This window comes from Pteropus medius, unplaced genomic scaffold, assembly GCF_902729225.1.
Source record: "Pteropus medius unplaced genomic scaffold, Ma_sr-lr_union100, whole genome shotgun sequence".
Classification (NCBI taxonomy): domain Eukaryota; kingdom Metazoa; phylum Chordata; class Mammalia; order Chiroptera; family Pteropodidae; genus Pteropus; species Pteropus medius.
This window is the reverse complement of record NW_024344371.1, coordinates 1,767,350-1,791,816: the sequence shown is the minus strand read 5'-3', so window position 1 is coordinate 1,791,816 and position 24,467 is coordinate 1,767,350. Positions and strand designations below refer to the sequence as shown.

Below are 24,467 nucleotides of genomic sequence, written 5' to 3'. Positions count from 1 at the left end.
TTTTTTATTTCAAAATGCAAAATGGTGGTCATTTGTCATAATAATAATAATAATAAAATAATAATAATAATAATATAAAAAGCGTTTCTCCTTCTTCCCTAGTGCAAAATGGTGGATGCACTCAGCTCAAAGACACATAGTTTGGGATATGTCTTTCTCCTGCAGTGCTGCACAGCAGCAAAACTCAATCCCAAACTCCTGTTGGTGGATCTGTGTGCGTTCAGTTCTAGAAGTCTCCGAAGTTAAGTCCAAACAGCACAGGAGTCCTGCTCTCCCCAACGGGGTCAGTCTCTGACTCTCTCTCTTTCCCTCCCTCTCTTTCTCGTCTCTGTCTCCCTCCCTCTGCTGGCCTCCCGCAGTTCTTAGGAGGCATGCAGCCGTTTGGAGAGGGCCCTGCTGCAGACTATGGCCTCCTGCTGCTTGCCTTTCTCTAGCAGGGCCTGTGTCCGGAGGGTCTGGCGCTCCCGCGAGGCCCGCAGCGCGGCCACCGCTGCCTCTTCTTCCCGCAGGCGGCTGGCGGCCGTGAAAGGGCTGCACACGGTCTCCACCAGGCCGAGCACCACGCCGAATAGGGCCAGCACGCTCCCCAGCACGTACAGCTTCACCAGTTTCCGTTTGGACGTCTGGGCCATCATCTCCTTGGCCAGAAGAATCAGCTCCTGCACCGTTTCCATCAAGGATCTGGGCTCTCGGGAGCGGGAGGGACCTGCAGGAGGAGCGGAGCAGAAAAGGGAACCGTTAGTCACTGAAGGATGGCTTCGGCTGCCCCAGCACTCCTCCCTCAGCGTCTAGGTAGAGACCCACAGAAAGGGGGCTCCCGGGACCCAGGCGCCGCCGCGCCAGCCCCCACCGGGCTCACCTGAGCCGCGCAGCGGGCTTCTAGGAGGCAGCGCGAGCTGGGAGGTGGTGAGCGCGTCCGTGGGTCCCCGCAGCTCCGCGTTCTCCTCCTCCCCGGCAGCCGCGGTTCTTCCAGATGGAGCCTCGGCAGCTGGCACCTTGCTAGCGGCCAGCGGCCGCTTAAATCTTTTCTCCGAGACCCGCCCCCTGGGCTCCCTGGGTTGCGGCCAGAGGAAGGAGGGGAAGGAGGAAGGAGGAAGAGGAGGAGTGGGGCAGGGGCCTGGGGGGGGTGGGGGAGGAAGCGGCCGGGACCTGGGGAAGTGACCACGACCTGCTCACGCCGGGACCGCGTGAACTGGGGGCTCCGTCGCTTGGGTGCAGGGGAGGGCAGGCCCGGACTCGCAAGGTCCCACTTCGGGTGCACGCGAGAGTGAGGACCCGGAGCCCGGGTTGGTGTCCGCGTACTTTTGCGACATGACTCTTCCTTAGCGGTGTGGGTGGGTGCACAGCCTCTCTCCTACGAGGCATCTTGAGAAGGACCCCTACAGAGGACATCCTAACTGAAAAATCACTCGTTTTTATTCGGAAGGGTCGTCATCTTCCCACAGGTGTGGGGGTCGGAGGGGAGAGGCCAGGGGGAGGGTTTCTGGTAAAGAACAGAGCATGTTTCCAGGCTCTGCATAAGGCAGTGTGTGCTTACTGACTGTGACAGGCTATTTCTTTCCAGCCCGAGTGGTCTTATTCACAGGTGCTTGCATCGTTAGGGTCACCTGAGAGATTACTCATTGAGGAATACCTTTTATGCACAGAAGTTGTGTGTGTGTGTGTCTATGTGTGGTCAGTCTCTGTATCAGGGGTCTGCCATTAAATCCAAATGGCCCCCTTTCCCACTTGAGAAGTGAAGTTGGTGGCTAGAGGGAGGTGAAGATGGAAGCGGGTGTTGGTAAAAGTTTGTCTGCTGGTCCAAGATGTAAATGTTTTATGCTGTTCTCAAGTCATTATTTGCCACCTACCCGGATCTGGGGGTGCAACTCTATTGTGCCAGCTCACCTTATCATAGAAACAATTCAGGGTCAGAAAGGTGAAAGTGGTTTGGGTAAGAAGTTAGAGTGGAGGGTACTCTTGGAAGCCTGAGGCTAGTGGGATTGATTGTGACTAGAAATAAACATCACACTGGTTGGGGGTGGAGGGGGTGTGGGTTCTGATTTTAGCTTGGTTCTCCCATATACCAGAGGTAAAAAGTGCTAAAAGCAGAAAAGAAAGAGATCTCCTGGTAGGCTACAGTGCGCATGGGGGAGGGCAGGGGGGAGGAGGGGAAACCACGCTGGCCAGAAAATCACAAAGGTCAGTGATGTGATCTTGCAACAGCCTGTCACAGTCAGTCAGGCTGAGCCCTGCAGGGAGGGACAGGGGGAAGAGCTATTTCAGGAATCAAATGTTTGAATATTTCAGTCACTGGAAATTTTAACAGTGATCTTTCTTTGGGGGTTTGAGGCAATTTTCCAGACAATTCAGTTAAAAAAAGGCCACAATAACAACCATTCTTTGTGTTGTTGGCTATTGGTAGTTCAAAGAATAGGATTGGTTTGTGCAGATTGGGCAAGGTTACCTAAATAGCTATTTAGCGTTCTACATTTTTGTCTGTACACAAGCAGTCAAGGTGACAAGGGACCCAATAAGGATTATTCCTGGAGGATTGTATCCCCTGCTTATTATTCTTTCAACCTTGTCAGGCAGGAAAATCCAATAATATGAGACCAAGCTGAGATTAATATCGGTTTTGGCATTTTCTTTGAATCTTCCTTATTTTGGAGAAGTCTCTAAGAATTGGCAGAAACGATTTGTGAGCTTTCCCAAGATTTGTGAGTGTTTCTAGGAGAACATATGTGCACCTTACTATCAGGACTTTTACCTGGTTTCTGCTCTGAAGGTGAGTCAGTCCGGCTTACTCCAAAATTGACGTGTCAATAAGCATTTCCGGCGTTTCTGTAACTCAAAGACACAAACCACACAGTCTTTCAAGGTCAGCAGACTGTAATTTCTCTGAGTTCCCCTTTCTCGTGATTTGCGGTGGTTAGAGCCACCTCAGATGAGTTCCCCTCTTTCCCTCTTTGATAATCTGACTTTGTCCTTCGGGCCCCACCAGCTTGCTGGCCAGGGCTGGGCAGAGAGGGCAGCAAATGGCATGAGTTGGGGTCGCCCACGGAGTTGATGTTCCTGGTTTAGGTGGTTTGCTGGGGCTGCGTGGGAGATGGAGGAAATAGAAGGCTGGGGAATCCAGGGTCGCTTCGTGCCTAAGAATTTCTGACACAGCTCCCCTGTCTGGGTGGGGAAAGAGAACCCAGCTTCTAGGGTAGGGGATTAGGTAGGGGTTGGGAAACTAAGCACATGCTTTAACTCGCTGACATCACTTTAGAGATGTAAAGCCTGTGTTGCGTCACACAGGTCAGACACAGGTTATAGCTGCGAAGCTCAGACCCATCATAGGGTGACTGACCATGCCACTTTGCTCAGGGCTGAAGGGTTTCCCCAAGATGCAGGACTTCCAGTGTTAAACTGGGACAGTTCCGGGCAGACTGAAACAGTTGGTTATCCTATTCATAAGTCTACCGCAATATTTAATTCTTGCTATTTCTAGGAAGGCAAAGGGGGCCAGTTTAAAATTTGTTTATTTTGCTTTCCAAATCCCTTTCCTCCAAACATTAAAGCACCCAGAGTCGTTTCCAGAGGAAACATCACAAAGGGGCAACGTATGGTCCAAAGGGGAAGCCCCGAATGAGATAGAGCTGTCCCAACACCCAGGCCTTGGGGACGGAAAGGACAGGGGACAGAGGTCCTTGGGATGGTTGGTCATGTATAAATCTCGGTTATCAGTAGTATTATTATTTTGTTGCCAGCTGCTTGCTGCCTACCGGAGTCTTTAGTCCTTGGGTTACTTTTGTTTCACGTAAATTAGTTTTGGAGAGAAGCTTTCTTATCACTCAAATATCAACAGATGATTTTTAAATCTAAACTTCATCTTCCTCTGGTCTTGTAGATCAGAGTTCTAGAATCTAGACATTTTTGTGTGGATATGCTGCTTTCATCACAAGCTCGACACACTTGAAACAAGACTTTCCACATTCTCTGTACTCTTACAAACTAAGTCGCCTTCTCAATATCCTCATTTCCAGCCGTGGCATCTCCATTTTACCTGTTCCCTGGGCTTTTATTGTGGCATTTTCTTGGAGAGGCCTTCCCCGACCACTTCACCCACCCTTCTCTACCCAATACCCTGCTTGATTTTTCTCCATAGCACTCAGTACCTGACTTTATAGTGATATAATTATTGGCTTGCTTTTTGGGTTGTCTTTCATGTCCTTTGGAGGATAAGCTTCATGAGGACCGGGACTTTGCTTTGTTTTTCGCTGTGTCCCCAGGGCCGAGTATAATCCTTGGCACACAGTAGGTCCTTAAGAGGTAACTACAGGGTTAATGATTGTTTTCTCCATTGGTAGGGGAGGCACCATATTTATTAAATTTGCATGCAGTCAGACTTTTAGTGGATGCTTAAAGAAGCATTCAAGATTTTTCTTTTTTTTGGATAGGTTTTTTAATTTTTTATTTATTATTATTATTTTTTGCCTTTTGTCCTCTCTCTAATCCATCTCAAACACTACCATCCAGTAAATCTTCCTAAAATTACGTTTTTATTCTTAATTACCTATTGAAAGCCTGGGGCGATTTCTCACCCACACGATGAACTAGATTCCGAATGTTGAATTTGTTTGACCAATATTCTTAGAATCCAGGACCTCTGTGATCGGATCTTCCCTACTCATCTAACTTTATCTCTCGTTCGTTCTCGGAGGAGAACGTTTTGCTCTACAGATGAGTTTCTCACAGCTCAAGAAATATTCGTCCTCATCGTTGCTGCCTCCTTTGCTCCTGCTCTTCTTCCTACCGGAAATGCTGTTCTCTTTCTAGTCTGTCTTCCTCCCTTCAGGTCATGTGCTCCAAGAAGCCACCACTGCTTGTGCCAGTACACCCTGACCACTCTTTTCTGTGAATTTCAGCACAGGTTGGCACTACATTGTGTATTGTTTTATACAGCTCTCCGGGGTTTCCTGTGGGCTTGCTCTGTCTCTGTGGAAGACCAGATCCTTGTCCCCTTCATGGTGTTAACATATAGTAAGGGCCCAATCAATACTAGTTACACTGACCTGAAAGTCAGTACTGGGATAGAGATTGCAAAAGGATCCGTTAAAACTCTTTTGGGAGGTTATTTTAGGCACAGTGGTTTATCCTTGGGGTTGAAATTTCTTAAGACCTGGCAGCTTGGCTGAGTCCCCTCCACTCTGGCTGCCTCACCTTTCACTCGCAGTCCCCGTTTAGTATCTGGCATGGCAGCAGTTGGCTCAGTCTCGGGCACCCTGGCAACCTGCTCTTGGGATCCCAGGGCTTGACAAGTCAGCTCTGAGGAACAGACCCTTCATAGAGGTTTTGCTTTTGTCCTTCATGGTTTCTTGCCAAGCAGAGCCACTAGCTGCTGGTGCATGCAGTGTGTGGTGGGAGCTTTGGGTAGCCATGGATGCCCATATACCATTTCTGAATTGCAGGACTGTGTATTACAGGTTTGAATCAGCACAAGAAATTTTTTTCCGAGTTCAAATGCTAGCTGCATTTGAGCGTATAGGGCTCTGTTGTTGAACAGACTTGGGTTTGTTTAAGTCCTGGCTCCTCTTACCAGAGTCTGACCTTAGACAAGTGACTTAACTTCTCTGGCCTCCACTTCCTCATCTGTAAAGTGAGGGTGATGATAGCACCTATTAAATGGGATGTGGTGAGGACTGAATGAGCTAGAGCACTTTGAAGGGCTTAGTGGTCTGGCACAGATGGAGCAATGAATAAATGTTATCGATCCAGTTATTATTCTGTTATTATTCAATTGTCTTTACCTCTTAACTCCATGTCAGCAGTTCCCTTGGTCCTTTGTCCCAGCTCAGGACATTCGCATTCCTTAGGTGACATACAGGAAGCAATAAGGTCCAAAAATATTTGTTGAAGCCAGCCATGTATCCAATATAGTGTCAAGTATAGAAAGCAGAATACAAAATTGTTCTTGCCCTCAAGAAGCCCATTGTCAAGTAGAGGACAAAGACATTAGACGAGTTATTACGATATACTAGGATAAGCACAATAATGGAAGTACATATCAGGTAGGCAAAAAGAACAGATGAGAAACTGATTCAATTTGAGAAGGAGGTGGTCAAAGAAGGCCTAAGAGGAGATGATGACTGAGTAACTTAGAGTGCTAGAGGATAGATAGAGTTCACCAGGTAACTCTGGGAAGGAGTGGGGGTTCAGGGTTGGGGGAGACCTGGAATAAGAAAGGACTGCATATGAAAAGGGAGGATGCATGAGGAAGCCTTGTGTGTCAAGGAGAAATTAGGCAAGATTAGTGTTACAGCATAAAGAATGGATTTTGGGAGATGGCAGGAAATGAGGAGGCTGTCCTAGGCAAGAGCCAGATAATGACCAGTTATGTAAATGATAAGCAGCACATACCATGCCTGGGAACTGCTGACCACTCCCTTCCTCTAGGGACTTCCACGATATCACAATCTCCCAGTTGTCCTCCTGCCCTATTCTGGACATTCTTAGTTATTTTTCTTGCTTTTGCTTTTTATCCCACCTCTGAATATCAGCATTTCTCAGGACTTGATTCAGGGGCCTCTCTGCATGCTCTCTGTGGGCGATTTAGTTCGCTCCCAAGGCCTCCGTTACTGCTTCTGTGCAGGCGACATGCAAATCTGAGCTCTAGTCCCGTGTTTCCCTGACTGTGGATATCTTGCAGATATTAAACTTACCGTGCCTAACGCCAAATCCAATTTTTCTACCCCATAAAATTGCACCACCATCTTTCTAAGTCTAGGCTGCATTGTCCACCTGTTCGCTCAGGTCCTAAGCCTGGGAGCCATCCTTCACTCCCCTCTCTCCATCACCTCTCCCATGTAAACAAACCCTGAGATTTGTCATTCTACCTGTTAAATATCTCTTGATTTTATTTGCTTTCTACAATAAGGAACTGAATTATTCTTCAACTACATCAGCTTGAAAGATGACCCCGAGATCCAGGTGAGGACTCAGCTCACCAGACAACTTGATATCAGCTTTGTGAAACCCTAAGCTGTTGTGCCCAGATGTCTGACTACAGAAGTGTGAGTTAATAAATGGATTTGATTTTAAACTATTACATTAGTGGTAATTTGCTATTCAGCAACCAAAAACTAAGATAAGCAGCATACTAGGAGCTCTTGCTGACATGACAGGACAAATCTTATTTTGATGAGGACAAACTTGATGAGGACTGGGAAGACAAACCAGGACGGGAAGAGCCTGGCTTAGATTCTATGGTCCATCGTCATAAGCAGTTCCTTGCAGACACCTCATGCTCCCTGGTGTGTCTCTGTTTCTTTCACGTTTACCCAGAAACACATAACCATGGTTGGAATCAGCTGTCTGCTCTGTAGAGGTCTACGCCCAAGCTTATCATTGTTGGAAAAAATTACCCAACCAGACTGACTGTTTATTTTCTGCAAAATCTCAGATGGACAGTCAGCTATAATTTATTATGTTTTTTGAGTCAATTATCTTTATTACTCTCTAAAAAGACGTTTACACACTTTCTCCCCACTTCCCAAACAAGCTATATCCTCTTCTTCCCTCACACCTCATACTCTGGTGAAATAGAAAAAATCAGATAGGACTTATTCATTTTCCAACCATCAAACCTACCTGCTTCAGTAGCCACATGCTCTACCTTCTGTCACATTGCTGGGGTGGGGAGTGAGCATCAGATTCTTTGTGTATAGAGCTGTCCTTCCATCTCATCCTGACCTATCTACTTAAGGTGTTGGGAGCCCATGAATAAATCAGGTTGCTTTAGGCTACAAGTAAGAAAATATAATTCAGAATGGTTTAACAATAAGAAAACTGTATGATTTCACCAGACAGGGTTTTCAGGATTGACTAATTCAGTAGGGTAACATTGTCAAGAACCCAGGTTCTTTCCATCTTTCTCCTCTTAATCTCTTCAGCATGGAGACTTGTCCCAGTCATTATGGTTCCAAGATAGTTGCCACAGTTTCAGGCATTGAGTTCAATGTGGTAACATCCAGTGAAAAAGAGAGAGGCCGTTCTTTCTCTTTTATTACCAAGGAAACCCGGTCTAGACCCACTCCAGAGACTTCCTTTCAGGGGCCAGAACTGGGTTGACTGCTCATCCCTGAGACTACTTATGAAGGGAGGGATAACCATCACGAGCTTAGACCAGCTGTTCTCGAAGGGACCGCAGCAGCATCACCTGAGAACTTGTAAGAAATGCAAATTCTTGAGCCCCACCCCAAACCTACTGAATCTGAGGCCTAGGCATCAGAAATTAAAGAAAAAAAATTCCGGGGAGTTCTGCATGGCTGGTATGGAGCATCACTCTCAGCAGCCTGGCGAAGACTTAGAGCTAAGGAAGAAGGTGGCAGCAGGAACATCCTATGGTGTTGTTCTGGGGGCAGTGAGCACTAACATTTACTTTTTTGGTTGTCATTTCCTGTGTCAGCTCCAAATTTTCAGTAACATTTCTTAAACGCAACAGCTCTGTGTTTTGTCCTTTGAAGAAGGACCTTGTGTTCATTCTTGGGCCAAAATAGGCTGGAGAGATTGGGGGCAGTGTGGAGAAATGGTTAAATGAAAGTTAGGCGTGTTTGAGGAGAGACAGCAACTGGAATGAATTTGCATTATCTGTTTAACATCTCCGTAGAATTCTCGGAATTATGATTCTTTGAATAGTAGAGGAAAGAGTGATTCTTGGGTGGCTAAATGAGTTGAGGTCACTCTGGTTGCATAATTAATTAAATTATTTGGTCATATGTGTTTAACGTCTGTGTCCTGTGAGACAGTCGGCTCTCCCTGGACAGTGACTTTGTCTGGGTCGCTGGATTCCTGGCATCAGATGGGTGCTCAATAAATATTTGTTTTGTGAATGAGTGGTTCTGGAGGTTTCTGTGTTTCTGGGTCAAAAGTCAGAGGGTCTGCTGAGATGTGATGAGGAAAACCTGAAGAAACCCCAGGCTGTGAGGATGAGGACCAGGCAGAAGCTGAGGACAGAAGAGGATCTATATGCAGACTGATTTGCTGGGAGGTGTCAGACCCGAGCTCAGCGCCCCTGGACAACTGGAGGGATAACAGGGCACGCTTGATCCTCCATCAATGGACTTAAAGAAACAAATATTCCTAGACCTTGTCTGGTTGTGGGGAGGGGTTTCTTAGTGTACTAGCCGGTGCTCATTGGTCAAGGGTTGGGATGGGCCTGACACACTGCCAGTGGGACTCATTATCTTCGGCAGCGCAGGGACAGGCAGGGACTGACAGGCCTTTCACCGTATATGTTCCCTGATTCCCCGGGAGTGACAAAGAATCCTTAAAACATGTTTAGGAAGTCTTGTTCCCTAAGACCCTCTCTCCATCCGCGCCCTCCTCTCCCCTGTCATTGCCTCTCAGGGTTCTAAAAGCCGGGTCTTGAATCCCTTGAGGACCTGGATCCATGGTTTGACCCCAGAAGTATTGCAGTTCCCAATACCGAAAGTGCTGCCAGTTTGATTCCCAGCCTTTCTGTCCCCAGATACCAGCCATGGTGAATGGAATGCGGCGCACAGTCTTGGAAGCCAGCTGATTGTGAATTTTCTAAGGTTCCCGTTCTTGGGGAAAAAAGATATTTCTTTGTCTGGATGATTTTCTCCCTCTGTTGTCTTGAGAGGGAGTTATGGGATAATATTCATGGCACCATATTCTTCAAACACTTTTTGTTTGAAGGATCCACACTAGTGAGTCAATATCCATTTATTGAGTACTTATTATGTACAAAAACTGGGTTACGTACTTCATTAGGAGGTAAAAAGATTGGATGAGAGTTGTCCCTGTCCTCAAAGAGTTTGCAGCCTAGGTTTGGGGACAAAACACACAGTAACTAAAAGTTGAATAGCCATAAGTGTGTCAATTTGAAATAGAAGGGGTTTGCCAAACAGAACGGAACTGATTGCTTATTGAATTGTATCGATGAGGTCTGCTGCTGGAGTTTAGGAAGAATTTACAGAGAATAGCAGAGAAGCCATCACTGATCCAGGAATCTGAAATGAGTCCAGGATTTAGGACTTGGCCAAGGATACAAGAAGTGGAAAGGGTAGTGTAGACAGAGTCAGATGACTCAAGCCCAAGTGTGGTCAAGGGAATGGCATGGCTGATTTAGAACACTTAAGCGAAGGAGACCGTGTGAGTTAGGGCCAGCAATGCAGCAATGCAGCTTTTTTTTTTCAGCAAGACCGTTAGTGCCCGGCTGTGGACTCTGGACTTTCATCTGGAGATGATGGAGAGTGTACAGGTCAAAGTGCATACAGAATCCAACTTAGTAAATGGAGCACTAGGGCAAAGCTAAGAGGACAAAACGTAATAGGTAAAAGTGCAAAGGCATGTGTGCTCCTATGTGTGTGCATGTGTGCGTGCACACCCACCTTAGAACAGCACAAATTCAGGTGGGAGTAACCTGTTTCAACAGTATTTGACTAGAAAAAGACACAGGTATTAATGTATCTGTACGCTCAATATGGGTCTGTGGTGTGATTTGGCTCGATGCAGCAGTAGGAGTAGGGTCTCTACATCAGAAGTCGTGTTAGCGTACTGTTTTCTTCCCCCAAGTCCACGAAGAGGACTGCTTTACTAGGATGGGCCAGCATTCACACAGCACTTCCCGAGCTCTGTCCTGCAGGAGAGTTTTGTTCTCATGTGCTATTTCCATCCAGGTTTTTCCTGGACTCAGAGCCAACTTCGCTTTCTCAAGCCATTGCGCATTTTCATGCAGAGTTTACTGGGCCACCTGAGGGAGAAAAAATATCAGTGTGCAACTAGATGACTAAGCATTTGTTTGGGACTGAAAGGTGTCCTGGGACTTGGAACTTTCAGGGCTAAAACGAAGGAAGTCCTGGGAAACTAGAATGATTGGTCACCCTACGACATACCGGAATCTTCTCCTTGAAGATCTGCCCCCACCACCACCAGTGGTTTTCCTCTTAGAGACTGGAATGATATACATGTCTCATAAACGTTTGCCCTCTACCCAGAGATCTTGCAGAGATCTCAAGGTCTGTGTTTCTGAGGCTGTCAATCTTGTGATGTTTTAGGTTTTGCAAATCTGAAACATTCACCGTAGCCATTTTTCCTACCAGTATTTTTTTTTTTTTTGAGGTCATAGTCTACAAATTTTCCTCCCATGAGATTTTCTATTGGTGGGAAACAAATTCTCTCAGTCTTGGGAGGCTAAATGTTATAGTGGAAAGAACATGGACTTTGAAAGCTTAAAGATCTGCCTTTGCATTCTGGTTTCACCATATACAAGTTGTGGCAGACGGTGCTGTGTGTTCACTACGTCCTACGTCATTTTCCTCTTCTGGGAGTCTAGGAAGATTACTTAGGAGTTCTGTGAGCAGCTCTGGCCAATAGGTTATAAGCAGAGTCACTGTGTCACTTTGGAGCTGAAGCATAGAATAACTGGGGAGAGTTCCTTCACGCGCCTCTAACCTCGCTGCTGTGACCATTAAGGCCATGTGTTCTGGGTGGTGCAGCTACAAGATGGCAGAAGTCCCTGAGTGACTGTAGAACAGAGGACCTCTCCCCTCACCACTGTCTTGCATCTTTGTTTATATGAGCAACAAATAAACATTTGTTTTGTTCCGCTACTGAGATTTGGGGGTTAATTTAATACTGCAGCTTAGCCTAGCCTAACTTGACTAAAACAATAGTTCTGTGTCTTTGTCACTTCACGCTCCTATAACAAAATACCACAGACTGGGTGGCTTAAGCAACAGACATTGAATGCTGATAGTTCTAGAGGCTGGAAATCTAAGATCCAGATGCCCGGGGGCTGGGTTCCTGGCGAGAGCCTGCTTCCTGGCCTGCAGACAGCTTCACACTTGCTGTGCCCTCTGGTGTCTCTTCCTCTTCTTATAAGGGCACTGATCTCATTATGGAGACTCCACCCCCATGACGTCATCTAAACCTAATTATCATCCAAAGTCCCCACCTCTTAATACCATCACATTGGGGTTAGGGCTTCAACAAATGAATTTGGAGGGCACATTCAGTCCATAACACTCTGTAACCTTGTAGAGGCTACTTAATAATGCTGAGAGTATAAAAAAAGGGGAATAATATCTCCTTCAAAGAGGCATCTTAAAGGGCTGCTATGATGCTTAAATGAGATACGGTAGATACAGTGTTTAGAATGATGCCTCATGCATAGCAAGAGCTGGAAAAATATTGTCCCCTTCTGTTCTTTCATGGCAATAAGTAGCTATTTCTTTCTGGAGTAGTATTTAGAGTAAATATAGCCTACAATGCCAAGGGAAGTGTACGTGTGATCTCCAGATGGTGGAGGGAATTAGGCCTAGCTCTGCACTGTTAGTTCAGATCTCAGTCCTTCACCTGGAGTGGTTTTTGATAAAGGGACCCATACCCAGCGGATGCCACTGGGATGTCAGGCATCGGGACACCAGGAGACCTGTGTTCACCCCTGAGCATTCATATTTTAGGAAGATTATTGGCAGATGGGGGAATTTCTAGAGGAAGATGACTAGGTTAGGAAAAGTCTGGAAGTCATGGGAATGGATGAACAGCATACAAGTAAGGTTGGCAGATTCAGCAAGTAAAAACACAAGGATCCCAGTAAAATTAGGATCTCAGATAAACAAGGAACACGATTTTAATATAAATGCGCTCCATGCACTATTTGGGGACTGCTTATACTAACAAGGTATTCCTTGTTTATTTGAGATTCAAATTTAACTAGGATCCCTGTGTTTTATTTTACAATTCTAGCTACAAGGAGAAAGTTGTGTGGTCTCTTGTTGGAGACAGTGCACACATGAGATAGGTCACCTCACAGTCATGAACACAAATGCGTATTTGAACTTGAACACTACCGGTTTGCTGGGTATACAAATTTCTGAGTGAGCAATGGGAAAGTTCAGAATTAGGTGGCATTATCCCGGGACAGTTGCATGGGAGAGGCAGATTTGGGTGAGGATAAAAATTTTACTTATACCTTACTTCTTCTTTTCCCTCAAAATATAGGTAAATGAAAACCGACTGTTGTTTCTTTTTGGTTTGCCTTAAGACCTACAAGCAAGAAGATAAGGTTCTGGTGGTTCCTTATACATTTTCTGCCCTTCCTTCCTCCTGGTCTTTCCTTCCTCAGGCGTTTATTAGCACGTACATTTATTGAGAAACTGTGCTAAGTGCTTTCTCGACGAAAGGAATCTAACAGCCCCAAAGAAGCAATACTGTACTTTTTAAGAAGGGGGAACTGTATCTTACAAAATCTACGATGATTTAGAAACTTGTAGCAAGTTCTTTGGCAGTCTGTGGGTATGGTAGAAGGGGTTCAGGGCAAGGGAAGGAGCAAAGAGAGGAAGGATTAATAACTTGTAGGTGGACAAAAATCACTCTCCTCCCCTGGAACTTTTTACTTTATTTTTATTAATCATCCTAGTAAAATATGCTCATTATGCAAGACGAGAGCATACAGAAAAATATAAAGAGATGGGAAATAACGGCATGTTGTTATGATATTCTGTCCCTGTCTTCCTTTGAGTATTTTTTTCTTTAGAGTAGATTTCATGCACATTTATTTTCTTATTTTCCCTCCCCGCTCCAGTTAACCGTATCTCATAAACATTTCCCCAGGTTATTAAAACCTCTTTATCGTATTTTAGGTCAGAAGGTGGTCAGTTTTGAATGATGTTTTAAGGGGAAGGAATCAGATTAGATAAGGACTCCTCACCTTGTCTGATGGGATATTGACCAGACTTTGGTCTGTGTAAGCAGAGGACCCAGGGAAAGAAAATGCCTTTTCTCTACAGCCTCAGACTTGCCGGGCAACTGCCCCGAGCTAAGTAATGAACCTGCTGTCCCCACTGGCTTTGAAGCCTATCCTTATCAGGTGTTGGACTCTGGCTTTACTAAGGCTCGAAGGCCATAAAACAATGTCATGCTTATGCTTGCTCCTCTGCCCTCTGTCCTCTGTTTGTAAACATCCCCCACCCCTACCTTCTGTCCCTACCTGTTCAGAAAGGCCAGAAGCATCACCCTGCTTGGGGAGTTCAGCTCAGTTTGCCCCCCTGAGTGTCCCTCTTCCCTTCTGGTCCAGGTCATGGCTTCCGGGGAGTTTGCAGCCCCATGGAACAGAGCAGAATGCACTAAACACAGATCCTCAGGCTGGGGCTTGGAGCCCCTGGGAAGAATGAGGGGAGCAGCCCCACCACTCACCGCCCAGTAAGTGAACTACGAAGCATCTGCACGGGAGTGACCTTTGCTTTTTGTTAAGCACGACTGCAAAAACTGCTGATCATAGCCCCGAACCTGCATGTGACGCACACAGGGGGACAAACACCCTTCACAGAGCACACACCTCGCCAAGGACTTTGCTGAGAGTTATACATGCATTGTTTCCTTTGCTCTTCACAAGGATCCGTGAGGTAGATTGGTACCATTCCGACTGGAGGCACGTCGCTTTGGTTGTCAAGCGTCACGGCCAGTGCGTGCAGAGCCAGACTCGCACTGTCACCTCTCTCTGATGTCCTAAACCACCAGCCCCCGAGAGCAGAGCATCCTAGAGCTGGAGGAGGCCTCAGGGGAGCTTGAAAAATACTGACCCCTTTGAAAGCCAGTGAAATCCCTGGGTGGGGCCTGGCATAAGGATATGATTTTATAAGTTCTGTACGTAATTCTGAGGGGCAGCCTGGGTGGAGAACCAGTAAAATCCAACATCTTTATTTACTGATGAAACTGAGGCCCAGAGAGGGTCTTGGCCAAGTTTATTCTTCTACCGAGTAGAAGAGCCGGAGCTCAGTCTAGGATTTAAGGGATGTTCGGGTCCATACACGGAGCCCATGCAGCCACGGGCACCGCAGGGAGGTGCGGTGAAGCGTTTAGGTGGTTTTGATTCCAGACATGAAGAACAGACCCCTTTCTCCCATATTCCTTTCCTTCTCAAACCGCAGATGCTCATTCTCCAGATTCAGCCCTTAACCACAGATCTGAACATTAGGAAATGTCGTTTGTCTCCCTAATGGCCCTTTCAGGGATCATAATTAGAATTTTAAAGCCCCGTGGGGCAGCCCTCTGCTACCCTGGGGAGCAGATCTCATGCTGCAAATGCCCACCAATCCTCTTAGCCATTTCTTTGCGTCTCCCTTCCCCAGACACCCCTGACCTGCGGCGCGGCTGCATGCTGCCCCTTTCATGTGTCTTTCTTCTCTCAGATGAGGCTTGGCCGTAGCCACATGGCCAGTTCCACATTGCAAATCTGTGGCCAAAAGTCACAAAGGTTGGACTTAGGTCCCTAGAACCTAATTCCCAGAGGGCACTGACTAGGCTAGAAGGGTAGAGGTGGAAGAGGGGGCGTGGCCAGGTGGAGGAGGGGCGTGGTCATGAGCTGGCCAGTCTGCCGGGGGAAGGCAGGGAATTTGTGAGGGCAGTGACAGTGGCAGAAATGTAAATATTTCACTTCCTCTTCTTGGAGCCAGCCAGCCAGGAGCCAGCATTCAACCCCACCAAGCTGCAAGCTGCACCGGGCTGTACCTGCGGGAGGATAGGAGTGGGCCATTTAAGGGTGTACCCTGGGAGGTAGAACAGAATAAGCCCAGCCTTCTACCCCTCTAGTGACCCAGGAGGCTGACCTCATGAAGGGGATCCCCTTTCCTGTGGCGAGGGGGAAGCTGTGTCATCCTGTCATCATGCCCTTTGTATGATCTCGTCAGCTCACCGTGATGTTCGTTCCGTCACCTTCTCTGTCTTTCCACTCCTTCTAGGGCGCTCATGTCCTCAACTCAGAGCAGTTTCCTGTCTGTACGAGGGGGAGCCCCGCTGGGTCGTACTGGAGCCCCTGAGATGGGGGATCCGGAGGCCAGAACCTTCTCTATCTACTCCTATGCAAGAGAGACCATTGATATGGAGCACAAACAAAAAAACACCTATGATATCTGTTCTGGATGTTTCTACAGCATCAGCGTCTCCCTGGGAGCCGTCAGTAGACATCCGTGCTCCAAGAGTTGGAACAAGGGCTCAAAGAGTCATTATTTTAGATACTGGGTCTTGATTAGGTTTGGGAAACATGAAATTCAGAGTCTAGTGGACTCTGGTCAAGGATTGCCAAGGGTGGAGGTAGGGAGTTGGGCGATCTTTGGCTGTAAGTAGCAGTTAAGAACAGGAGTGCCGGTGCAGACTGGTCTGGGCTCAAATGACTGCTTAGTAGCTGGGACCAAGTTATTGAAAATGCACCTCATTTTCTTTGTCAGCAAAGGAAGGATAATTAAGTGTCTACCCCCACAGAGATGTAGTGGCTGTTAAGTGAGCTCATGATATGAAGGGCTTAGCACAGTGCCTGGCATACCGCAAGCACTCGGTGAAATGTAGTTAGTTAACTTAGGCCAACAGCCTGATTCTCCCAGACCTCAGCCCAGGCCAGTGTGCACAGCTGTCCGTTGGGCAGACGTTCAGGTTGGGGAGGTGCGAGTGGGGGTGGGTAGAGAAAAGGGTATGGAAGAGAGTCACCCTGTGACTGGCAGCCCCGGCTTCTGTTCTGCTTATTGCTGGCCTCTGCCTGAGGCTGGGTTCCTGTCCGCTCAGTAACAGAACAGACGTACTTTCTCTCTGGTTCTTGGGGAGGCACACAGAAGAGTGACTGATTGTCTGGGCAGCTGAACAGTTATGCTGCAGTGGAGGGCCACACCAGCTTGAGTCACATGGCTCATCCTAGGGCCACTCCTGAGCCCACCCTGTCCCACAGACAAGGACTCAGCCATGACTCACTGTATTCAGGTGATGCCCAAGCCTTAGTCACCTGGTGCCCTTTCCTCCAACACCTGAGTATCTGCGTTCACAGCCTGGACCAGCCTCTCTCATCCTTCTTAACCTCTTCTCTCTCCTTTTCTTTCTCCTTCTTGCCTTCTCTTGCTCCCTACCCTTTGATCTGACCTTGGTGGCTCTGATCTGGGTGGTTTCAGTCTGGAAGATGTATAATGGAGACAGTAGCTTCTGGTGCTACTCTCATGCCCTCTCAGAGACACTGCCAGGAAAAACCGATTGGCAAGCAGAGAAGAAGCCTGCCCACGTCAGCATGGTGACATCTTTGTAATCTGAGGGTAGGTGCCTCAAAAAAGACCCCTCCTCCCTGCAGCTGACTGATGCATGAATTACCACTATTAGCTGTCCATTCTGGTGACCAAAAGTTCAGACTGTGCCCTCTGAGAGTGTAACTACACCTCCAAGGGCATGGAGACTCATTTAATTGTAGCAATTATTTATACTTCAGTGTGAATCTATTTATTCCACTGAATATTATATATTGAATATTATTCCAAATATTGAGGACCCGCTATGTGCCAGGCACTATTTCTAGGAACTTGGAACACAGTAGTGAACGAAATGGCCCAAAATATTTACCTTCTTGGACATTGCGATCTGGTGTGGAAAGACAGAAAAGAAATGTGATAATAGGTAGGTTATGTAGTTAGAAGGAGGTAAGTATTGCAAATAAAACCAAACCCAACCCACCCCACCAATAATGCAGGGTAGGTGGGTATGGGAGTCCTGGGGTGGGGGATAAGGATGGTTTAGGGGGATTGGTTGCCATTTCGAAGAGCATGGTCAGAGTCAGCCTCATTGAGAAGGTAGCATTTGAACAAAGACTTAACAGAGGTGAGAGAGAGCCTTGCAGACATCAGGGTGGTCCAGGCAGAGAGAACAGCGAGGGCAGTGCCCTCAGACCGAAGCGCTCTGGTTATCCCCAGGCACAGCAAGGACACCACCTGGCTGGAGTGGAAGGAGTGAGGGATGGCAGCGGTCATGTCGAGAAGTCATGGAGGGGTCGTATCATTCGGGGCCTCTGTAAGGGCTTTGGTTTTGACCTTGACTGCAATGGGGAGCTGGTGCAGGGTTCTGAGCAGGGGAGGCTGTGACCTGTTGGGAGGCTACTGCAGAAGTCTGGGGAAGACAGGCTCAGGCCAGGGCGGTGGAAGTGGTCCCAGCTGCCTTCGGAAGGGGAGCTAACGGAATTGCTTGATAAGCTGAAGTGGGTGCGAGGGAAACAGGAGTCATGGTTGACTTGGCAGCCACTTTCCTGAGGGTGAGTTCAGATGAGTGTGCGTGGGGGTGGGGGACACTGAGGGCTGAGAGGAAGCAGGGCAGGGGGAGGCAGGGAAGGAGGGAAGGGTGCCCAGAGGAAAGGCTTCAGGGTTGGAGTGGTACCCTTGCATCCCCTGTAGCCCTGGCTGGGTCCTAACCCAGCTCTTGGCTGTGTTTTAGACTACTTGTATCTGAACAAATTGGATTCTGAAGTTCAAAGCCTGAGTCTGGGACCCTGCAGTCCTTGGGTGGGGAGGGGCTCGATCTGCACTGGGGAGTGCTCAGTGTCCCTAAGGACTGGGCTACTCTTGGGTTCTGCAGAAACAATACCCTGGATTTGGCCAGGAGTGCGTGGGGTGGCCCAAACAGAGCAATTACCATTTCCCTCCTGTGAAGCCAAACCACTCCCTGGACTTGCCCCGGCCTATGATGTCTGGGACTCCAAAGGCTAATTTACCTGAGCTCCTGGGGGAGTTGGAGGGGGATTTAAAGGTGAGGCCTACCCGCACCGCCCCCCCGCCCCCCGCCCCACAGCACCTTTGCTGGAGATCTGGGATTGCAACACCTGCTCTTCTGCTGAGTTACCTATTAATGAGCAGAGTTCTTTGTCACATCCTCTTTCCTGGTGGTGGGCAGAGGCTAAGCAGCTGCAAGAGACTGAAAGCTTCCTGGAAGGCTTGAGTTTAGGGAATTGGAGAAGCGGAGAGAAAGAAGCCTGGAGGTGGCTACAGTGACCTTTCTGGGGGACCGGATGGGGGTCAGCCTGTGTTCTGTTGCAGAGACAGGGCTCAGAAAGGGAAGCTGCTTGCATTGCCTCCAGCTTATTGAGTTAAGCCAGATTTCACTGGAATGCTCACAGGGGTCAAGACACTAACATTTACTGGCATTTCCATTATGCATCTAAACGACTTATTGCCTGTCTGCTAATTATAGTATTTCTCCCGCCCATTTAAATTTCTTGGGCTAAATTAGAAACTGAGGGTTCGAAGTACCCAGCTTAATCTGCAAAATTCTGTATTTTCTCTTTCAGAGTTCTCAAATCAATTTCTGGGGCTTAACCTTTTTAGTGTAGAGAACTTCCTGCTTAGGAGAGGCTGACCAGCTGGAATGGCTAGTTAAGAGTCCCTGTTACATGGAAACTTTGAGGCAATACTGTCCCCAAACAATGGCAGTGCAGGAGCTCCAGGGCCAAGGTATGAACTAGGTGACCTTCCAGCTCTCTGACCCTCACCTGGGGAAGAATGTCCTTTGAGGCCGGCCTGTCCATCTTGCCTCTTACTGCCATTTACAGTGGCTCTCAGCCCGGTAGTCCTGAGCCAGGAGCCCACGCAGGGTCCCACAAAGGAAGCTGTGTTCCCAGGCCTGGCAGCAGGCCAAGGCAAGTTAGTCCAGTTATGCTTTGGCTTTGCCTTCCACCACTTGTGGTCAAGTCTGTTTTCTGGCCCTCTGGGCTGGCATTCCTGCCCAGGGAGGGCGAGGCTAAAAGACCAGCCCTCCTGAGCCGGGGGCAGTGACTCATGGGTTACCTGTCCTAGGGCTCCCTGCCAGCCCAGGGAAGGAGCCGGAGGGGAGGCATTTAGACTTGATTCCTGCTCATTCCTCTTAAGCTTTCCTTGGGTGAGTTGGGCTTTGACCCCTTCCTGATGAACTGTAGCCTTTTAAGGCTCCTCCAGATTCCCTGAGAAGCAGGGATTTTCCACTGTGTTCGTTTTCCCTGGGGGGAGGGGAAGGTCTGGTGCTTTTCAAGGTCCTGGAGTTTTGGGTCTTCTCACCTTCCAGCCTGGTGGCAGGCCCGGGGCTCTAACATCCTAATTCAAGCCCTGATCTTTGTGTCCTCTGCTTGGTGTGCTATCCAGGGTGGTCCAGGCACAAGAGGAAGCTGATCCTCCGGGTCTCGGGAGAACATCAAGTACAGCAGCTGTCACAGATGCCAGCACCCTTCCCGCCCTCTGAATCCTGGTCTGGAACGGTCATGCACATTTGCCTAGTGCTTTCGGTTTGCAGTGCTCTGCTCAATCCCCCAAGGCACCCACGGGCGGGCACAGCAGGGTTTGCTGCGAGGCCTCTGGGACCCACTTGTCCAGTCCTGCCCTGGGGTGGGGGGTGCAGTGACGGCAGATGGGCGTGCCGGCTGCCAGATTCCTGAGGCCCGCCCTGCAGTGGGAGTCTCCAGAGGTGAGGCCGTTGTTTAAAAACTGGGAGCCAGGAGAAGAGACCCCCACATTCAAGGGGTGCTCTCAAAGAGGCTATCTGGAGGACAAACAGCGGTAGCAGTGAGCTAGGTATGTTTCCTGCCTTCTGCCTGGTCGGGGCTGGGCGGGGAGAAGGGTGTGCTCTGGGTGTCTGGGGCCTGGTTGCAGGCCTAATTCTTCCTCTTCCTGTGAGCCCACCTGAGCGAGTCACCTGCAAAGGCTAGGTTAAATGTCTGCCCACGTTTGGATTGCTTTCTCACGTCTGATAAGCATCTTGGTGACTTGGAAGAAAGCAGGTTCAGCTCCAGGGCTGAGCACAAAGAGAAGCGGGAGGGGTTGGCAGGCCAGGCCCGAGCTTGCTGCTCAGAATCCCTAGTTCTGGTGGTGGGAGAGGAGGAAACCCAGAAAATAAGGCAGGTCTCCCTCTTAGGGCGCGATTAGCTGTATGACCGCAGGTCGCTTGTCTCCTCTCTAGGCCCCTGACTCTTTGGGGAGTCGATCCAGAACAATTTCAAAACATGAGGGTGTATAGTTTAAAGATTCCGGGAGAGCCCTAGTTCCCTCTCTGCCCTAACGTTGCCGGCCCCATATCTCCCCACCCCAGCCAAAGGAGTTTCTGGCTGTCACTGGAGCAGAGCGAGCATCCCATTCCAGGCAGAGGTGGGCCATGCATGAGCAGGGCAGGCCTGCCTGCCTCTCTTGAGAATCCATAGCCAGCCTCCTTCAGAATCCCTGCTCTGTGGCATCCCAGCCCCACCCCTTCTGCACAGCCCCAGCCCATAATTAGAAACATTTTGGGTTGCTTCCAGTTGCTTCACTTACTTTTTTAATAGTACCAGGCATGCTTTTCTGCCTATCACATTCCAGCTGCCTGCTTTGCCCAGAGTTGTGGCCACCATAGCCGGTGGCCCTTAGTGGTATTGGAGATTGTGCCAATGGCAGAAGAAGGCTCGCCTCCAGACCCTTGGCCACTTTGACCCACTCAGCTTTGGGCCCGTAGGCCGGGCCGGGCCCTGAGAAAGGCCGGGCCTCTTTCTTGGCAACAGTGAGGTTTCAGACCTCTCTGCGTTTCCTCCCCTGCAAAGTGCCAGCCGTTTCCTGCTCCCCACGTCGTCTTTATGACTTCGTGGGGCAGGGCCGGCCGATCTTCCTCCCTGCCGTTCTGGAGGAGGAAGCTGAAGTCTGGGAGGGGATGGCGTTTTCCCCGAGCACCTGTGAATCACATGCCAGTTGGGATAGGAGTCCGAGGCTCTGGCATTTTCCAAGTTTTTGGCTACAAATGCACCTACTGCTCAGAGGTGTCCTTGGTCAAGTCCCTAGGTAAAGTCTTCTGAAAGAACATGAGTCCAGAAATGGAAAAGGGGTGCCCTAGAGGTTTGCACCATTTTACCCAGGCTGCTTTGCTCTGTTCCAGGTGAGGTCCTCTCTGGGGATCACCCCGTTGGCTGAAGATGAGGCCGCTCCTCCTCCTGTGCTTTGGTGAGTGTCCCTTCCCATCCGTCCAAGCCCTGTAGTATGGCAGGAAGCCGACAGCTACGAGTAGGGGAACAGTTAATCAAAGTGCGAGCATCACCTGTCACCCGTAGCCTTCGGGTTTGGAACACTTGTCTGGTGGCAGCACCTGTGAGGTGGCTCTGCTCCTTTAGGCTTTTGGGAAAGGTGATTTTCTGTCCCTCTTTGGAGGCTCCCAACTATCTTCCTCCTACCTGAGAGTGACCCGTGGCCCCAAGTGCTCTGTACGATTTACTCCCACCGTCTCCCATGGGGGCTCCAGAGCCACCAGGGCTTGAGCGGTGACATCCCAGCGCATGGTGGCGGGGCGCTCACACAGTGCCATGGGGTCGCCTTTGCTGACCGAGGAGCAGAATGCAGGTTTCTCCCAGTGTTTCATGGACGGCAGGCGGCCAGTCCTCCTCTGGGCTGTGACAGAGGCCACGCCGCAGGTGAGGAGTGTCGTGGGCCGTGCCCTGGTGGCCACGTGTGTGCCTGAAGCTTGATTCTAAAAGCCACGCACGATGCCCCGCATTTCAGGTTTTTGGTTGCCAGTATTTCATTCCTCCTTGGTTTTTTTTTTTTTTTTTTTTAAGTTGGGAGCTACAGAATATGAAATCAGCTTTTTTATCTAAAAGCCTCAGGATGGCAGTCATGACCACCACCAGTGAGCGGGAGCAGGAGTGAAAGAGAGAGTCTCATCTTGTCGCTGTCTGCTTCCCTGGGGGATGCTGGGGTGGCCAACTGGACCCTCTTCTCTCCGAGCTGAACCCCAGCACCCCTGTGATTTCAGTCCTGCCCAGCCTCCTGTGTGCCCAGCAAGCCTGTTCCCGTGGGGCCTGCTATCCACCTGTCGGAGACCTGCTCATTGGGAGGACCCGGTTTCTCCGAGCTTCGTCCACCTGTGGACTGACCAGGCCTGAGACCTACTGCACCCAGTATGGCGAGGTAGGCCCTAGCTCCATGACCTCCAGGCCTGGAGGAAGGTGAAGTGGGTGGGGTGGGTGAGCCTGCCATTATTCACTGAATACTTACTAAGAGTATCTTGGTGTAGGCCCAGCCCCATGCACTGTGGTAGTTGGGTGGAGGGGAGGGGTTTGCAGGAGAAGTATAAGGCTGGGCAAGAGGAAAGGTACTCAGGATTAACTGAATTGCTCTTTTCTCTCTTCTGCTCCATAAAGCTGGAGTGTTTTTCCAGCCCTTGGGTATGGGCAGGATAGTATTTCAAGTCTTAGGGATAGACAATCAGTTAAATATCGATCCTTTATACGTAGACTCTAATGTGCCATCTTTGGTGGACAAAGTCGAGGGTGGCAGAGCACAGGTGCTGGGACGCGTGCACTGGGTCGTGTCTTGCTGTGAGATGAACTGAGTTGTGCCTCGGTCACTCTGTTGCCACCATCTCTTTAGCCAGCGTTGGGCTGTGGGTGTGGACAGAGCTAGGAGTAGAATACATGATCGTAAGCTCGAGTTTACTTTCTGTGTTTTGAACTTATGCTGTATGAAGAGCCATCTTATTAACGTCTCTGTCTCCTTGGGCCATATGTTTTATCACCCCAGGCGAAGAGAAAAACATTCAAACTGTTGTTAAAGGACATAGATCAGTTAAATAAACAAGGAAGTGACTTGAGGTTAGTGAAGAGGTTCAGAGGCTCAGTTCATAATTAAGAAAATGAGCTAAGCGAATCCAAGAATTCGAACCCTTCAAGCTCTGTCAATTAACATTGCTTATGTAGGCAACCGATTTGTTCAGAACTTGCGATTTTTTTTCTCCGTGGCCTCTGGAGCTTTTTAGTAGGAACTTTGGTTTTCTTTTCTTTTCTCTTCAACAAAGTTGGGGTCTTTCTTTGCTCCTTGTGTTCACCGAAGTCGAAATCTCTCAGTGTTTTCTTGTTGCCCAGCTGCCTGTTTCATTGGATCATTTTTCTACTCTCAAAACACAGGTTTAGACAGAGGAATGGATGAGGGGGTGGTTTGCCCTGATTCTCCACAGCCTTTGGGGAGAGACCGAGAGAGCACGGAGTGAGAGAGATTGATTGATGTGAGGGAGACTCGGGTTATCTGTGGTTTCCTCTTTACAGACCGTCCTTGTCCTTGGGACCTTGGTTATGTACCTGATATTGCCTCTGAGGCTCACTGTCCCCAGTGTTCTCTTGGCAACTTTTAATCACAGGTTGTACTGGGTCATGGTTTAGGGGTGCTGAGAGCAGAGATGGCTGTGGTTTCTGCATCTCACTCACTTGGATATGGGAAAGCCCGTCTGACTGTGTTGGGTAAGATGGCCAGCATCAGGCGACTCCTCCCTATGGGCCCAGGTTACTCCACAAGCATCAGGGACCTGGCAGTATGGAATTTTTCTGGTAGTAGAATGATTTTAGCTGCACTTTACCACAAACCCTCAAATCTTGTGCCACTGAGCCATGTCTAAAGATTTCAGGGAGACCTCTGATTCCCTTCTTTAGGCTGACCTGCCGTCTGGGAGATGAAGCAAGGAGAGATCTGAGGCTTTTGTGCCGGGGTGCCCCTTGGCCCCAGCTCTGCCTGGACCGCCTCCCTCCCTCTAGGCCTGGGGCTTCGGGCTTCATCTTGTCCTGCCCTCTGCTTCTCTTGGATGCCCTGTAAAGCCAACTGCCTTCCCTGCTTTCAAGCCACCCCCTCTCCCCCAGTGAAACAGGGCGCTTGCAAAAGAGAAGTCTAGACTTTTGCAACCCTGGGGATGGATAAATGTCTATTTTGCTG

At 48.9% G+C, this 24,467-nt stretch overlaps 2 protein-coding genes and 1 long non-coding RNA gene across 8 annotated transcripts in view; 1 reads left to right on the top strand and 2 right to left on the bottom strand.

Annotated features, from left to right (window-relative positions):
- Positions 1–298: 298 nt before the first annotated feature.
- Positions 299–703, bottom strand: G0S2 (G0/G1 switch 2). Its single transcript, XM_039870315.1, has one exon. The coding sequence runs from the start codon at positions 672–674 to the stop codon at positions 363–365; it is 312 nt and encodes a 103-aa protein (XP_039726249.1). The 5' UTR covers positions 675–703; the 3' UTR covers positions 299–362.
- Positions 704–705: 2 nt separating this feature from the next.
- Positions 706–24,467, top strand: part of LAMB3 (laminin subunit beta 3) — a 54,818-nt gene continuing 31,056 nt past the window's right edge. Inside the window, exons 1-5 of one of the 6 annotated variants that reach the window (XM_039870296.1) lie at positions 14,076–14,193; positions 15,732–17,063; positions 19,902–20,004; positions 21,652–21,716; positions 22,522–22,676. In XM_039870296.1, coding sequence (XP_039726230.1) covers positions 21,689–21,716; positions 22,522–22,676 — 183 coding nt within the window. In that variant the 5' untranslated portion in view covers positions 14,076–14,193; positions 15,732–17,063; positions 19,902–20,004; positions 21,652–21,688. Of the gene's footprint in view, positions 793–14,075; positions 14,194–15,731; positions 17,064–19,075; positions 19,239–19,488; positions 19,663–19,901; positions 20,005–20,027; positions 20,328–21,217; positions 21,558–21,651; positions 21,717–22,521; positions 22,677–24,467 lie in introns of those variants that run through there. The other 5 variants (XM_039870297.1, XM_039870295.1, XM_039870299.1 and 2 more) reach the window with 5 other exon arrangements.
- Positions 10,173–14,117, bottom strand: LOC120608491 (uncharacterized). Its single transcript, XR_005654405.1, has 2 exons — positions 13,982–14,117; positions 10,173–10,741 (listed from the first exon to the last, which is right to left on the bottom strand). It is a non-coding gene; the product is annotated as an uncharacterized LOC120608491 (long non-coding RNA).

Bases quoted from the DNA above. Each gene is read 5' to 3' on its own strand.
- G0S2 (XM_039870315.1), bottom strand. From the start codon at position 674: ATGGAAACGGTGCAGGAGCTGATTCTTCTGGCCAAGGAGATGATGGCC.